Source organism: Etheostoma spectabile, chromosome 23, assembly GCF_008692095.1.
Source record: "Etheostoma spectabile isolate EspeVRDwgs_2016 chromosome 23, UIUC_Espe_1.0, whole genome shotgun sequence".
Lineage (NCBI taxonomy): Eukaryota > Metazoa > Chordata > Actinopteri > Perciformes > Percidae > Etheostoma > Etheostoma spectabile.
In genome coordinates, this window is record NC_045755.1 from 11,023,238 (window position 1) to 11,038,684 (window position 15,447).

General features: G+C 39.5%; 1 protein-coding gene across 7 annotated transcripts in view; it reads left to right on the forward strand.

The window, feature by feature from the left end:
- Positions 1-3,589: 3,589 nt before the first annotated feature.
- LOC116672842 (tyrosine-protein phosphatase non-receptor type 12) overlaps positions 3,590-15,447 on the forward strand; it is a 46,164-nt gene continuing 34,306 nt past the window's right edge. For 5 of the 7 annotated variants that reach the window (XR_004327658.1, XM_032504785.1, XM_032504784.1 and 2 more), the window contains exon 1: positions 3,590-4,221. Coding sequence is in view for 6 of the 7 variants with exons in the window: in XM_032504785.1 (XP_032360676.1) it covers positions 4,120-4,221 (102 nt within the window). In the remaining variant the exon portion in view is untranslated. The remainder of the gene's footprint in view (positions 4,222-15,447) is intronic. The other 2 variants (XM_032504787.1, XM_032504786.1) reach the window with 1 other exon arrangement.

Genomic DNA, 15,447 nt, shown 5'->3' on the forward strand with positions numbered 1-15,447 from the left:
TGTGTGTGTGTGTGTGTGTGTGTGTGTGTGTGTGTGTGTGAGGAGCCTCCCTCCCCTGGGGTTGTGTACGGGCTTGTTACAGCCACATTCCTCCACTCAGCTGCTTCTGAGCAGTACATTCCAGGAGATAGACAGAGAAAAGAGAGTGAGTAAAAGGGGGGAGAAAAGACGGAAGAGAGGGAGATAAGGGGGAGGAAGGAGAAATAGAGAACAAGACGTGTTAAATGAAGCAAAGAGGATGGACAGGGGTAAGTTGTTAAGAAAACGGGAATCTTAATATGATATGTAATTGATTCCTTGTTGTGGCTATCTTCTCCACAGAGATGTCAAAGGTCAGGGTCAGATACAGTACAGAGAAAACAGAAGCAATGCAAAGAAAAGGAAGTGACAGAGAGAAGGGGCTGGATCCCCAGAGGCCATAGGGTCTTTTGTTAAAATATTATTCCCCATTCCACCATAACACACACACACTCACACACACACACACACACACACAGGAAAGAAGAGTAGTCTTTGGTGTGGGTTCATCTCTTTATGCTTGACCTGTTTCCGCTTAACTGTAGAAGAAAGAAAAAAATCTCACCACCATCACACATAATTCAACCACAGGCGTCCTTACACTCTATTCAGACACAGTAGATAAACACACATATAACACGCTGTAATCAGGTAGTTTGTTGGCTCAAAATAATAACAACCCGAAAACATAAAATAACTTCAGTGATCAAATTGAAAAACATTAGGTTCAAACGGTACAATTCTGTCTGAACACAAATAATATTACTAAACATAATTTTCAGGCAAATATGCAACATAACTAAGATTTAATTGTCTGTGGCTAAAAATATAAATTAGATCTTGAAAGGCCCCATGACATGGTGGTCTTTGGTTGCTTTTATATATACCTTAGTGGTCCCCTAATACGGTAACTGATGTCTCTTTCCCAATAATCATCCTTGGTGCAGAATTACAGTCACTAGAGCCAGTCCCACATGAGCTTTCCTTAGAATGTGCCATTTCTGAGTCTGTAGCTTTTGAGGAGGAGAGGGGGGGGGGGGGGGGTGTGTGTTGCCTTTTTGGACCAACTGTTTTTTGCTTGATTGATTATTTGCTGTTTAAAAAAAACCATGATGTCTCTCTCTCGTGGGTGGGCCAAATTCTCTGGGTGGGCAAAGCAGAGAAAGGGGAGGTAACCTTGCTCCTTACGACCTCATGAGGGGCAAGATTCCAGATTGGCCCCTCTGAGCTTTCATTTTCTCAAAGGCAGAGCCGGATACACAAGCCTTAGTTTACACCTATCACCATTTCTAGCCACTGGGGGACCATAGGCAGACTGGGGGAGGGAAGCATGTTAAAGTGAAAAACTTCATGAAGTGAATTTTCATGCCATGTATAGTCAACTGAATATCTGACAGACAAACGACATTTCAATATATCACCTTGGGCTTGTTGACAGACTACGTCTTGTGTGTTTTCTCCTTGTTGACGCAAATTTCACTTTATTTTGTTTCAGAGAGGAGAGGAGAGCAGAGGAGAGAATTACTGAGGCAGGCTCTGTTATCAGACATGTTTAAATCAGCTGTGTCCCTCATGTTAAGTAAATAAAGAGGGTACAGAAACAAAGCAAATGAAACAAAAATGTTTACTGAGGATCACAAGCAAATAGGTTTAAAGACAAGAGCAACAAAAAGCGGTTTGTGTGTGAAAGCTTGTTGGCTCAGTGACAGCGTCTCTCTCCCTCTTCCTCAGTCTGAATAGATGGTTTGTTTGTTGTCACTGGTAGAACTAAAGGAAAACAATGTCACTCAATTCCCCTTCTCTCCATGTGTGTGTTTAATGGAAGACAGTTAATCACGCACAAGTGTCTATTGAGTTCTTGTCCTCCGACATCTTTAATCCAGAATACTCATTTGTTTACTCTTTTCTCTCCTTCTCTCCATCCCTGCTGCGCTTTCTTTCTTAACAGTTTGGCAGTTATATTTGTAAATTGTATTTATAAAATAAAAGGGAACTGGATGCTCAAAATTGGCATACCTTAATAAAGTTATGAAACAACAATTTTTTATTGTATAACTTAACATATTTAACAAGCATAGACACACACAAGTCTTTGTAAGTAACATAAGGCAGGCTCACAGTGGCACACACACACACACCCACACACACACACACACACACACACACACACACACACACACACACACACACACACACACATATACAAAATTGTGTAACCACTGTGACCATTAGTGGAGATTTTTCATGACAAATTTGTTTGTTTCTATTTTTGGTTGTGTCTTAATCCAGATTATATATCTGAGCCATTAATCTGTTGGCTGTTAGCTGCTTCTTCACTCTGGGATTCACATGATATCTATCTATCTATCTCTCCATCTATCTATCTATCTATCTATCTATCTATCTAGAGGGCTAGATATCTATTAGTGATCCAGATTAAAATCCAGTAACTGCTCTGGCTCTGAGTGACAGGATTGTCATAATGAGACGTTTACTGTAACCTGGTTCTCTCCTGGATCTCCTGACAGAGTGCAGCATGTACAGGCACATGTATGTTGGGATATAGTGGAGGTCAGAGGCTTCAGTGTGTGATTGTACATGTGACTCCCACCCCCACTAAAAAGAGTTGAAGGAATTAGACAGAGTGCCACCTGGACCCTTTACATAACAGAAATGCTTTCACATCAATGATTTAATTGAAAGGTGCCATTCTCAGAGTGACATCTTACTGCTTGTTACTTTTATTTGTATTTTTGAGTTATAATATTGCCACTTACATGAGCTATTTTGGCAAATTACAGAAATGTTAGATGTAGGAGTGTAAAGTTCAGGAATAATTTTGGATTAGAGGTTAATGAGAAAAATCAACCCCTTCGCCTCAACAGATGATAAAAGGCCCGGTTTATAAAAACAATCATGGACACAGGGAAAAGAATATGTGTGCTATATTACTGTAAACGATATATGTAGTCTTCTCATAGAATAACTTTGAGGTTGGAAAATGAAATCAATTTAAACTATTGTTTGAAACTGATTTCATACCAAACAAAAATCCAAATATGTTTGATTGGCACAGCTGTTGTAAAGAGGCACGACTTTTATATTTGAAACCATGGAAAAGTGTAAAATTGTCCTTGGTCTATCTGGAAGTTAATTAGATACTGAAACATACATATACAGACAACACGTAAAAACAACAATGACAGTATGAATCTGAAGAAAATACTGATACTCATTTCTATGGTATGCAAACTCCAAGCAATGAAATACAATTCACAAAATGTAAGGAAAAAAAGATTACTGTACATATTCACATATCACATGATAAATTACACTAAACGTTTCCACCGTTAAATCGTATATTTCTTATATTGAGGGTTTTTATACAGTATTTTGGTAATTTCTGATAATGCTTAACCGCGTCAAAACGAAAGACACACGTTCTATCCAATCAGACTTGGATCTTTGGTAGAGCTACATTCACGTAAACCAATGGGATTTTAATTTCTGGTGTCAGCTGTCCAATCACAGGCCGCTATATCCTGGAAAGGGAAGGGCGTGTTCTCCCTCGGCTTTGCCCAGTCCGGATGTTCCCCAGTAGCGAATAACGAGCAACGAGCAGCAGTGTGTGAATGTGGCAACCGAGGTAGACAGGGAGGGGTAGATAGACTGACCAGTTCAGGGTTTTTTGTCTTTTTTCACTCTTTTTCTTTTCTCACAGCGCCTCGTGTTAACAGTTTATGTGACGCCACGGTTGTAAACTTGTTTGTAGACGTGAAAGCCCGGCCTCCGCTGCTTTTCTTTGGGACTACGTTAACCGTTAGCGTTGTGAAAACAGCCCAGAAGAAAGAAGGAAAGGGTGAAACAACATGGGGCGATAATAAAAAAAAGAAGAAGGTGTTGTGTTATGAACCGACGATGACTCTCTGGGAGGATCCGTGAAGCTTATTTATTTTTTAATTTATTTCCCTTCTCCCTTTACCTTGCCTTGCCTTGTGTCCGTTTTTGTTTTATTTTTTGAATTTTCTCCTCCCTTGCTGCTTTGGGAGGGTTTTTTTTTAAAGGAAAAGGCAACGGGATACGTTACAAGAGGACTGAAGGATGGACCAAGCCGGCATCCTGAGAAAGTTTATCCAGGGGGTGAAGGCCATGAGCGAGGGGGACGAGGAGAGGGGAGAGGACAACTTCGGCAGCGACTTTATGGTGGGTCAAAATTTAAATGCCCTTACCTAGCCTCCTTTACCTCATATCTATCTGAACCAAACCTCTCTCCCTTCACATTGTCCACCTCTTCCTCCATACGGACCCTTCGTATCCCACCCCCTCCCCGTCTCCTGGTTCCCTGAATCCCCCGGGAGGTGAGGCAGGGGCGGTCACACTGCCCTCTTCCTTTTCCTCCCATTTCCAGGCTTTACATGGCGGCCTAGCATTGTCTCTCAATCCACAAAAAAACACCACCGGCTCCCGTTTCTTTAAAATAAAGAGACACCAGCAAAACAAGACACATTCACGTGACTTTTTTAGCCCGTGGGCTATTTTTTTTTTACATAGCGTTGTTGGGATAGCTTAGCTTGTAGGTAAATGCTGGCCCAGTGTTATTGTGGCTTACTGTCTGGTAACCATGTCTGAATGTTAGTTTGCTGTGCAGTAATTTATTGTCATCCCTGATACTCAATAAGCAATCAGTATCCACTAACCAAACTGACCATAATTGTATGCATTATCTCCTAGTGTGTGCCTGTAGCATCCTTTTTTGTTATCGTATATGGCTATACGTTTCTATGAAATATTTATAGAATGACTGCAGTTGCTTAGGTAGTTTATTTTAGTTTTGGGCAGATAGATTCTGTAGTGGATGATGAATCTACCTAAAGACAAATATATTTGCTGAATACAGTTTCCCAGCAGACTCAATCCACTTTATTTAACTCTTGTGGAGAGGAATAGGGTGAATATAACATTGAATACACACCAATATGTAATTTAATCAAATTCAACCGCACCACAAACTACAGCCTCTAAAATGACCATTAAGTTGAATCAAAACCTTTTAAACTGCAAGTTTAAAACTAAACATTGTAGCCTTCATTACGTTTGTGAGGTGTGAGTGCAGATGTGTTGTATTAGACTGGCTATGTGTACCTAATCAATAGGCAACTGAGTGCATATAATAATCTAACAAAAATGTAAAACCTACTGTCTTTCCCCACTCTTATTGGTCTCTCCATAGATGTAGGCTGCAACATGAGCCACCATTGACAAAATATCATTCAAAGTATACAGCAAATTGTATAGTATTTCGGTACATGTTGAAAAGGTGCTTTTGAAAATAGACATTTGTTGTTTGCCTTATGATGATCACTAACCTGCAGTCACAAGGTTACCCACACTGCATCTCTAGATTCTGTTGTGTCGCAACTCCTGACTCAAAATAGGACTTGTCTTCCTTGTGAAATTGAAATAGCCACAACAGGTACTGCACTTCTGCAATCCCATTTCCATAATTAGTAGTCATTTTAGTTAAATGGATTGATTAGAATATGTGAGGAAATGACGTGCTAACTGGAGGATAAATTTACATTTCAGTTTAAATTTCTGTACAGTAACTGTTAGTAAAGCCTCTAAAGGATTCTCCGTTATAGTTGAACTAGGTGTATAGTAGCAGCGGAGTTTGGGTTTCTTTGTTAATTCACATTATGGTCCAGGGAAGTTAAGTGTTTCTTTTGTTTTCGTGTACTGCAGTTTGATTATTTGTGAAAGAGGCTAATCAGCATCAGAACAGTTAACTTTTTATCCTTTTGCCTACGGACACACACACACACACTTCATTCTCCCTACTTCCCTACTTCATGCAATCTGCTTGCTGGAGCTTGCAACATTCTTTCTTGGCTCATTTCATAACATTTTGTCCTGGCTTTAAATCTGGAGCTTTATCAACTCCTGGGCACACTTTGGATAAAAGCTTCACAATTTGTAAGGCCTCTCTTTCTGAAATTAGGTGCATAACAAATTCTGAAAGAAGGGAAACTCTGTGTATGTTTCACATTGTGTGCTTATGACTTGGTCTGTCCTGTCCTTCGAGCGTGTGTTTCACAGAGTAAAACAGGGAGGTAGCGGATGTTGCGTTAAAACCTTTGAGGGGCGTTAGGTTGGACATTGAGGAGGTGCTTTATGGATGAGGGAGAGAGCAATGCATGTGATCAGACTTGAAATTCTGTGTTATTGCCACCTAGTTGGAATAATTATCTATAATCTCTATTACTCTATCTCTACTAAAAAAAAAAAATTCAGTGTACATTTTTATTGGCTGCTAAGTAGAGTTGAGTGGGTAAATATAGGTTCTTCTTTTAGCACCACCATACCTCTCATTCATTACTTTACACACATCCACGCCTTGTCACACTGCCTCCTACAACCACAGTCCTCTGCTGTTGTACATTGGGAGGAACCATAGGAGAGGTGATCTTATAGTTTATTGTTGAAGTAGAAAAGAGTATCTTTATCAAGTTTCCCAACAAAACATCCCTCAGCCCCTGCTGCTACTGAAAATGGCAGCCTTTTAATCAGAAACCCCCTTTTCTAACTTGCAGGTCACCACTGACTGCTTGACGTCTTTCTTTTTCGTGTGATATTTGTTCAGTTTCCTTTCAAATGAGCTTTATTGGCATGAAACACAATAATTCCTTTCTGCAGTGAAACTTATTTCCTGTTAACCTTTTGTCTATCTCGTGTCCCTCTAGACAGTAATATGACTATTTAACAGTTCATGTACATCATCTTTGGGCCATGTTGTAAGCGATTCAATTTGAACTATTTCTTAAATCCGATTATTCACAGTAATCACGTTATTTTTTGGCATGCAAACTTGCTGAATGTCGGCTTTGTGGCATTCATAAAAATGGTGCTTCAAGCTAAATTTGCTCTCAGCTGGCAACATCTGCTAGTGAATTAAGCGTTTCATCTAAATTATTCAGCAGACAAACCAGCTTGTAGATGAGAAGAAACTATGTTCAGATTGAGAACAGGTGGGCTGTGTGCAAGTGTACCAAACACAATTAAGACTCGTCATCAGCCACAGCCAGCATGTTAGCTGGCTGCTGCCGGCCTGTCGTACCAATTTCCGAGCCTTACGTGAAGCTTTCAATTGCTGGAGTCAAACGCACAATACCACAAGTGCATAGGGTGTGCTCTTTTGCACACTGACTCACCAGAACACCCCAACATAACACCCACTTTAACTGCCTATTGTTGTTTATATATAGAATGTGTTTTGTAGGCATAATTACAATCTTCTCGAAGGGCAACAACTCAAAAATGATATGCTGTGTTTGGTACTCTTTTTGCAGCTGTTGGAACCCTTGAAAATGTTTCCGCCTGGCACACAAATTTGAGATTTTGTTTTTATTTTTCTTCATTTTTGAGACCCATTTTGGTTGTAAGAATTAGTGATGGTGTTCATGGAGAACCCAACAACTGATCTAATTGCACAGCATACACTGGTGCATGTTGTGCGGTTACATCAGCCCCCCCCCCATGACGTACAAAGACAGTCCAGAGTCTGAAATTTAAAGGGGTAAATTGAACACATAATTTTCATAACGGTGGTGATATAATAGCTATAGTTAGCATTCCATTGACTGCCATTCATTTTACTGTCACTTTGACAGCGAATAACTTTACGTCTGAAGTGTTTCAAGACTCTATTTGTCCATTGTTTATTTCTAAAGAAACATGACAATGTATAAAATGCTTTAATACCTTGTATCTGACGTTATGTCTCCGTAGCAGATGTTTTTTTTTATATAAAAATAGGCTAACGATTGTCATGACCACGCGACTTACTGTCGCATAGTAGAGGAATTACCGAACAGTACAGGAGAAGCACTCAGGCAGTTTAGACTTCCATTAGTTGTTTAGGTTTAATTACTAATGTTAACTAGCATGTTAGTTAGCAATAATTAGCCTGTGGCTATGTTATCTCCTAACATATACCTACGCTTCTCCGTCTCTGCTGATTGTGAATGATTGAGACTTCTCTAGGCACAGCTATCAGAAGACTTACAACTGTCAGACACGTTGCCCATGTCACATCTACGTCTTCAAGCTCAGTTGGAGGCGGCGCAGTAATGCCCAGCTATCACCGGAAAAGTGCTTTTAATAGACTTCACTGGTCTCTGTCCACAGCAACGAGATCTGTTGGTCCATTTTTTTAACTGAAGTATTATGTAGTAATCAAATAGCTAGATTACACGCTGCCATATCCTCTCTAACACATACAGCATCATAGCCAGTATGCGCCTATAATTACAGTTTTGTATGTTGGTGGATTTAAATGGCAGTAAGAAACTCCAGTGACTGTTGAAAAAATGTAAGCTTCAGAGATGATATCACGTTATGGCCATTTGAACCAATCTGGTCCGATGATGATGGCTTCATTCAAAGGGATACAGATGGGATGAAAGGTAAAATACTTACTGTCAGGTCCTGGAGTCTCATGACGCAGGTTCTGTAAAATTGGGGCATCTGTGCAGTCGCTGGTTCCACACAACCAAACAATTTCAATCTTACTTGTTTCACAAGGGTGGTTATCAACTGGCTCTTGTCAACCCACGACTTTCCAAACCAGCTATTAGTGCGCTTACGTAAGAGAGGCAGAGTTTTTTAACAGACAGTTACAGAGATGCCATTAAGAACCCATCCAGAGAAGATTAAAAAGAAGAAACATTTGGTGAAAATAGTGCAGATGTAATATGATTCAGTAGGTAAAAAGGAACTGCATCAACACACAACAAGAATACTATATAAAAATTGCCAATAAAGTAAGTCGCCAAAAGGTCAAATATATCTATGAAAAGAATATGATATATATATATTATATATATATATATCATATATATATATATATATATTATATAATGTGTGATATTTTATTGTGTGTGTATATATATAATATGTGTGTGTATATATTATATGTGTGTGTATAATATATGTATGTGTGTATATATATATATATTATATTATATAATATATATATATATATAATATGTATATATAGTGGGTGTGTGTGTGTATATGTATATATGTGTATATATGTTATATATATGTGTGTTGTTATTAAATAATATATATATATTATATATATGTATATTATATGATATTTATATGTATATTATATGGTATATATGTGAATGTCTGGTGTAGATTGTGTTGACCCTAAATGTATCATCTTATTTCAAAATGAAACATAGTTTTTTGTTTTGAAGGCCAATGGGATTACTAGAGGTAAACTGCAAATGTCCTGAATATATAAAGATACCTGATGACGCCAGCTCCATTACTAGCGAGCAAGTTAAAGCCCATTTAAGAGCATACAGTGATATCTATGGAACCATGCATCATGACTGACTACAAACCATCCTGCAAGGCTTTTGCAATGCAATTTTAATTTTGCTGACGAAGAACTCTATGACATGAAATTAGCTTCCTTTAATTCGGACCCTGCAGTGGGTTCGGCCCCTTGACAGAGGCAATTTGGGAATCAAAGTTCATTAAAGTTGAACAATATGCGAAAACTCAGTGTGGGTTCACTTGGCAGCCATGAACGAATGATCTGATGTGGACATTTTCTTTCAAATGAATTGAACAAGGTGTTGCATTTAATTGTGACCCGTCCCAAGTTATATAGCAGACTCAAAAATCTGGCTTTGTGAAACCAGCTCCAGGCTGCTAGATTATGGAATAATTTATTAAAGTTACAAAGCAAAACTTAAACAAATCAACAGTGAAAGTTACACCTTGAACTGTGACATATCTCTTAATACTGTTCACATTTTAACTTTTTTTTTCACCATTCAGAACACTAAATAAGAGTTTACTTGCAAAACGTAACATGCAAAATTATCGTTTTTCTTGATTTATTCTGTTTTTGTGATCTTTAGCAGCCAAAATCATAAAATTTTGATTAATTGCACAGTTCTACAGCCTGCTGTTGTGGAGATAAAGTGTCTGCGACACTTTCCGCAACTTTCAGAGAGAAGACATTCATCTTACATGCATGCTCACTTTCTTAATTTGATTAGGACTTGTGTATTTCTACATAAAAAGCGTACCTTTATAGTATTTAGGTGACAGTTGTTAGGTGACAGTGTTACGAGTATAGAGCTAAACAAGGCCAGGTTGATTGAACTCAATCAAAGGCTTGTGACCTCAGTGTTATGGGAAACCTTCTGTAACTACCAGGCCACCGCACAGCCTAAAAGAAACATGCTATTAGAGAAGACTTTTTATTCAAAAGTGCCTCAGTGTCAAACACCGGCATTTTTCAGAGTTGTCCCCTAGTGGCGGTGGATCTCCAAACCCCTTGCAGCGTGATAGGATCACAGAAGACACTAAATTGAAGTTGTTGTAGAACATGAAGCGGAGAACTGATTTCTATAAACACATTGCAATTTTGGCGTCTGTTCATATACCCCCGTGTGGCACTTGAACAGACGTCTGCATATTAACAGGTCCCTGGATATTGCAGGCCATGTATGAGATAGCAGGAGACACTTTGTGTGTCTTCATAGAGGTGTGAAAATCATTTCACAGGTCCAGCAAATGTAGCTACAAACTAGTGCTTCAAGTTGGAAGATATAAAGACAGGAAATCAATCACATAGTCGGAAACAAAGTCTGATCTGTGTGATCTGTCTGTCATGTGATTGTTTCTAAATACACTGTTGTACCTGCTTTTGGTAACACTGCGCTCGTGTGTGTGTGTGTGTGTGTGTGTGTGTGTCCGCCCGCCCGCCCCACCTTTGCAAGTAGATTACTCCCATGCAGCACATCAAAGAAAAGAAAAAGTGCAAGCACACGCTTCTCTAAACATGTGTCCTGTCGGGCAGACATTACACACTCAGAGGGGAGGCAAGAAAATGAGATGTGGCAATATCTTACGTGTGTGTGTTCTTGTGGGTTTGTGTGTAGTAGCTTTTTCCACTGTCCCCAGGGGGCTTCCCCTTGTCCTCTCTTAGTTGTGTGTGTGCATTTTAAGTGCCTGCACACACACATTTCAGCTTGCAGCACATGATCTAGAAGCCTTTATGCCCATGTATTACAAAAACACACATAGTGCTAGGCAGTATGACCAAACATTTTTATCACAGTTTTTTTTTTAAGATTCTGGCGGTTTCATTTTTTCCCCTCTTTCTTATGCTTGACTGGGCCTTTGTATAGGTTTATAATAGCTTATTTCTACTGTCAGGAGTACAAAGAATATCACAAAAACATTTTAATGTCGTCCTATTTGCTAAAAGCTTTGATTACTAAAAGGTTTGCTTGGGTCCACAACATCATACAATAATGTTATATTAGGGCTGGGCAATATATCAATATTATATTGATATTGGGATATGAGACTAGATATCGTCTTAGATTTTGGAAATCGTAATATCACCACTTAGTTATTTTATCTACATTACTGAAGATTATTTATCTTAAATTTCATTGGAAGATATTTTGTTAAAGCACCAATTGTCACCAATATAATATCGCCGCAATATTGTCATCGAGGTATTAGGAATAGAATATTGCAATATCTGATTTTTCTCCATATCGCCCAGCCCTACCTTACATGAAGGAGAATTCATGAAACAGTTTTGCAGAAACTAGTTTTATTGTGCAAACTGCAAAGTAGTAAAGTAAACTTAAATCGAATGAATACACATACATACAACTTTAACATTGTTTTCCCTTTTCAAAACAAAATAGTTGAGTAACGTTAGCGCAACCAAGTAATGTTAGAGAGATGGGCAACAACAGTGGCTAAATTATGTCAGATTTTTTTGAAACAAAAAAATGTGGAACAGACGGCTCCTCTCTTGGGCATACGTTGTTCTGGTGCGTCTTCGGTCTTGCTTTTCTTTTTTTCATCCTCTAACTTTAGACATACCTCTAACATCCCTGTTCTTGAATGTGCAGTAGCAACCCGAGCTTCGCCCAGCTTAACTGGCTGGTATTCTACCTGGCTAGCTAGCAGCTATAATGTTACCCAACATGCCGACCGGTGGTGTAAATTTTCTAAATGTAAAATAATTAGTGTTAGAAATTTAGAAATTGTGTTAAAGAGAGTTAGTTGTGGGTTATTCATTGTTGTGTTATAAAGTTACTACCATGAGTGAGAAGGGAACCCAGTTAACAAGGCTCTCGTTCTCAATTCACTCGCAGATTACTCTCCGCCGTATTACGGTATATGAAAAATTCATATCATACGGAAATTAACGTACACACCCAGCCAACCAGCCACCAAGGTATACCGCCCAGCACTAAGCACACACACAAAACATTTCACTGGTCAGGGATGCAAGGACCCTGTTTATGTGTAACAGCATGGTAGGCTGTTGCCAGCACATAGTGTGTTTTCAAGAGAAGGGTGGACTTGTGTTTAGGGAGCTCCATGCTGAGATTGACCAGAGTTGTTTCAGATGAACTCAGCTAAGGCAGTCTACCGCTTTAGGTTTAAGTACATTTGTCCAAGAAAATAATGCATACTCTTTTTCTATTGTGCTTTATAGCTGATAAAAATCCGCCATCGTCTCCGCCATCTTCCATCACTGACTAAAAATTGAGAAGCCTGGTGTTTGTACGGCTGTGTGCTTTTATTAGCTTGTGTGGGTGCAGGGGGGCTACACTGCAAGATATGACTCTCACGTCTGTACGCATAATATATAGGTGGAGCAGACAGCCATTTAGCTTAGCACAAGGACTGGAGACAAGCAACAAGAGAAAGTTCCTGTTACCGGCCAAGTAATAGACAGTAGACAACCCAACAGTATTTTGATTTTAATACCTTTAGATAGAGTCAAACTAGCGGTTTCCACCTTTTCCCGTTTTATGTTGAGCTAAGCTAAACAGCTACTGACTGTAGCGTCATACGAGAGTGTTATGAATCTTCTGATTTAACTCTCTGCAAAAAAGCAAATAAGGTGATTTTCCAAGATGTTGAATTATTCCTTTAAAATGTTTTGTTGTTTTGTGTATTTAAAAAAAAAAAAAAACGATCACAATCTCATGTGTCTACTGTTGGTTTAACGGGTTAAACCAACCCTCAATTGAGCTTGATTAACCCCAACCTAATCAAGCTCGATCACTGTGAAATAACATGAAACCCCACCCTGACCTTTAGCATGAGTCAGGGGTCCAGAACTCCTTCCCACTTAATGGCTACTGGCCAATATAAGTCAGTGTTGTGTATACAGTGACCAGCCTCTAACCTGCATTTATGCGTTTTTGATTGCAAACGCGTGCATGTGGTCGGCAATCCGGTCACACCAACAGCAGAAAGAACCTGGCCTGAACTGAAAGCACCTGCTCCAACCAAACACTTAAAACCACCGCCACTTCAGGGTGCCCACTTCCTTTGTGACCTTGAAATCTCAGCTTGTACAGTACACAGGCCCATATACAGCGTACTGTATGACAGAAAGACAAACGCAGAAAACTCGTACTGCTTTCTTTGAATAATGAGTCGGTGTGTTTGTGGATTTCATGTCAAAAGACAAAACAAAATGGACTGATGAAATAAAAGCAAGAGGAAGGATGTGGTGGTGAAAGAGATGGTGGGACAATCAGAGAAACAGATGAGGGACTCAAGTAGATCTGGGAGATGTGGAAAAACAATAACAATTACCAGAAGACTGTCTTCTGGTTGACATATCAGAATATCTGTGTGTGTGGGGCGACCTCTAGCTTGCCCAGTAGAGCGTGCATTTTCTCAGTCAGGGTTAGAGACGTGTCCCTAAGTTAGACACTGAACCCCCCGGTAACGCGTTTCTGCAGCTGACCACCATGTGACTTTCCCTGTGAAGATCAGAATGACTCCCCTCCCTCTCCATAATCATTTGTGTTCCTGAAATAAGCTTGAAATCAGGCTGGGCTGTATGGAGAATATAAAATATCACGATATTTCTTTTTTACCAAAATACCTCAATATCAACTATATTGTAGTGTTGGCCATTGGTGCTTTCACTAAATGCCTTTAAAACCAGAAAAAGACAACACTTATGCCATATTACAACAATATCCAAAATATAAGACAATATCCAGTCTCATATCACAATATGGATGTATCTATATATTGCCCAGCTCTAGCTTGAAACCACAAACACCCTCTAAAACTCACTGCATAGGTTACAAAATTAAGGATATCATCAACATGGAAATTATTACTGCAAGCACTAAGATACAGGCCCATTCCTGGAGCCCAAAGACACAACCTGAGAAGTTTGACATGTTGAATTTTAGTAAATTGTTGACTTCACTGGAAAGCTGTTACCATTTAGCAGTATTTGCCTGGTGGTAATTTCCCGCTTTGGAGCGAGGCCTGCTGCAGGAAGCAGATGTGGACAAACCGCATATAATCCTAATCGACTGGGACAGGAGCTCATTGTGAGTTTAGTGTGTGCTTAGTGTTTGTGTGCGTGTATTAGGAATCACTTCCCGGCTCTGAAATTCACAGCCCATCAAACTGTTCACACTAAGCCTAATTCTGTAACATGCCTGTGTGATTTATACATCTTAAGTGTGGGTTTCTGTGCATTCATTTGACATTTGTCTGTTTACCAATATAATAATTTTATAAACAACTGGTGTATCCTGTCTACTTCAAGGACACACAGATGCTACCGACATGTTTGTTCGTGTGCGTGTGTGTTGCCATGGCAAAGATGACTGCTCAATGTGGCCATTTCCTTCCACATAAGTCGCACATTACACACAGGGTATTACTGCAGAATTTCCAGTGCTTTAGTGGTCTTTCCTTATCTTGATCAATAAAGTTCTTCAACATTGTTCTTGAGTCAGCTAGCTTTTATCACACACACACACACACACACACACACACCACACACACACACACACACGAGAGTTTCTGGGTTAAGCCGTGGGAGGAGGGCGGGTGAGAAAGAAGAAGACTTGTGACACCAGAGGAAATTAGGAAGTCTTAGTAAGTAACATAAGGCGGGCCTACAGTGTTTGACGCACGCACGCACGCACGCACGTCAACCCTTCTTATCTAACTCGCAGCAGGAAAGTGAAGAACCAAAATGTCAAACTATTTATTTAAAGGTCCCATGGCATTTCACTTTATGAAGTTTTTAAACATTAATATGAGTTCCCCTAGCTTGCATATAGTCCCCCAGTGGCTAGAAATGGCGATAGGTGTAAACTGAGCCCTGCTCAGATGGGCCGATCTGGAATCTTATGACCTCAAAAGGGAGAGAGAGAGAGAGAGAGAGATCTCCTCAGCCTCCACCTTGACACATTCATTCACTTGATTATGCATTCTTCTGTATTCCCAAATATGCCTATGCACATTAGTTTCTTTTCTGATTTAGGAAACTAATGCCACACAGAGAGGGCAAAGCAGCAAGTCAGTCAAGCTCATTGAATT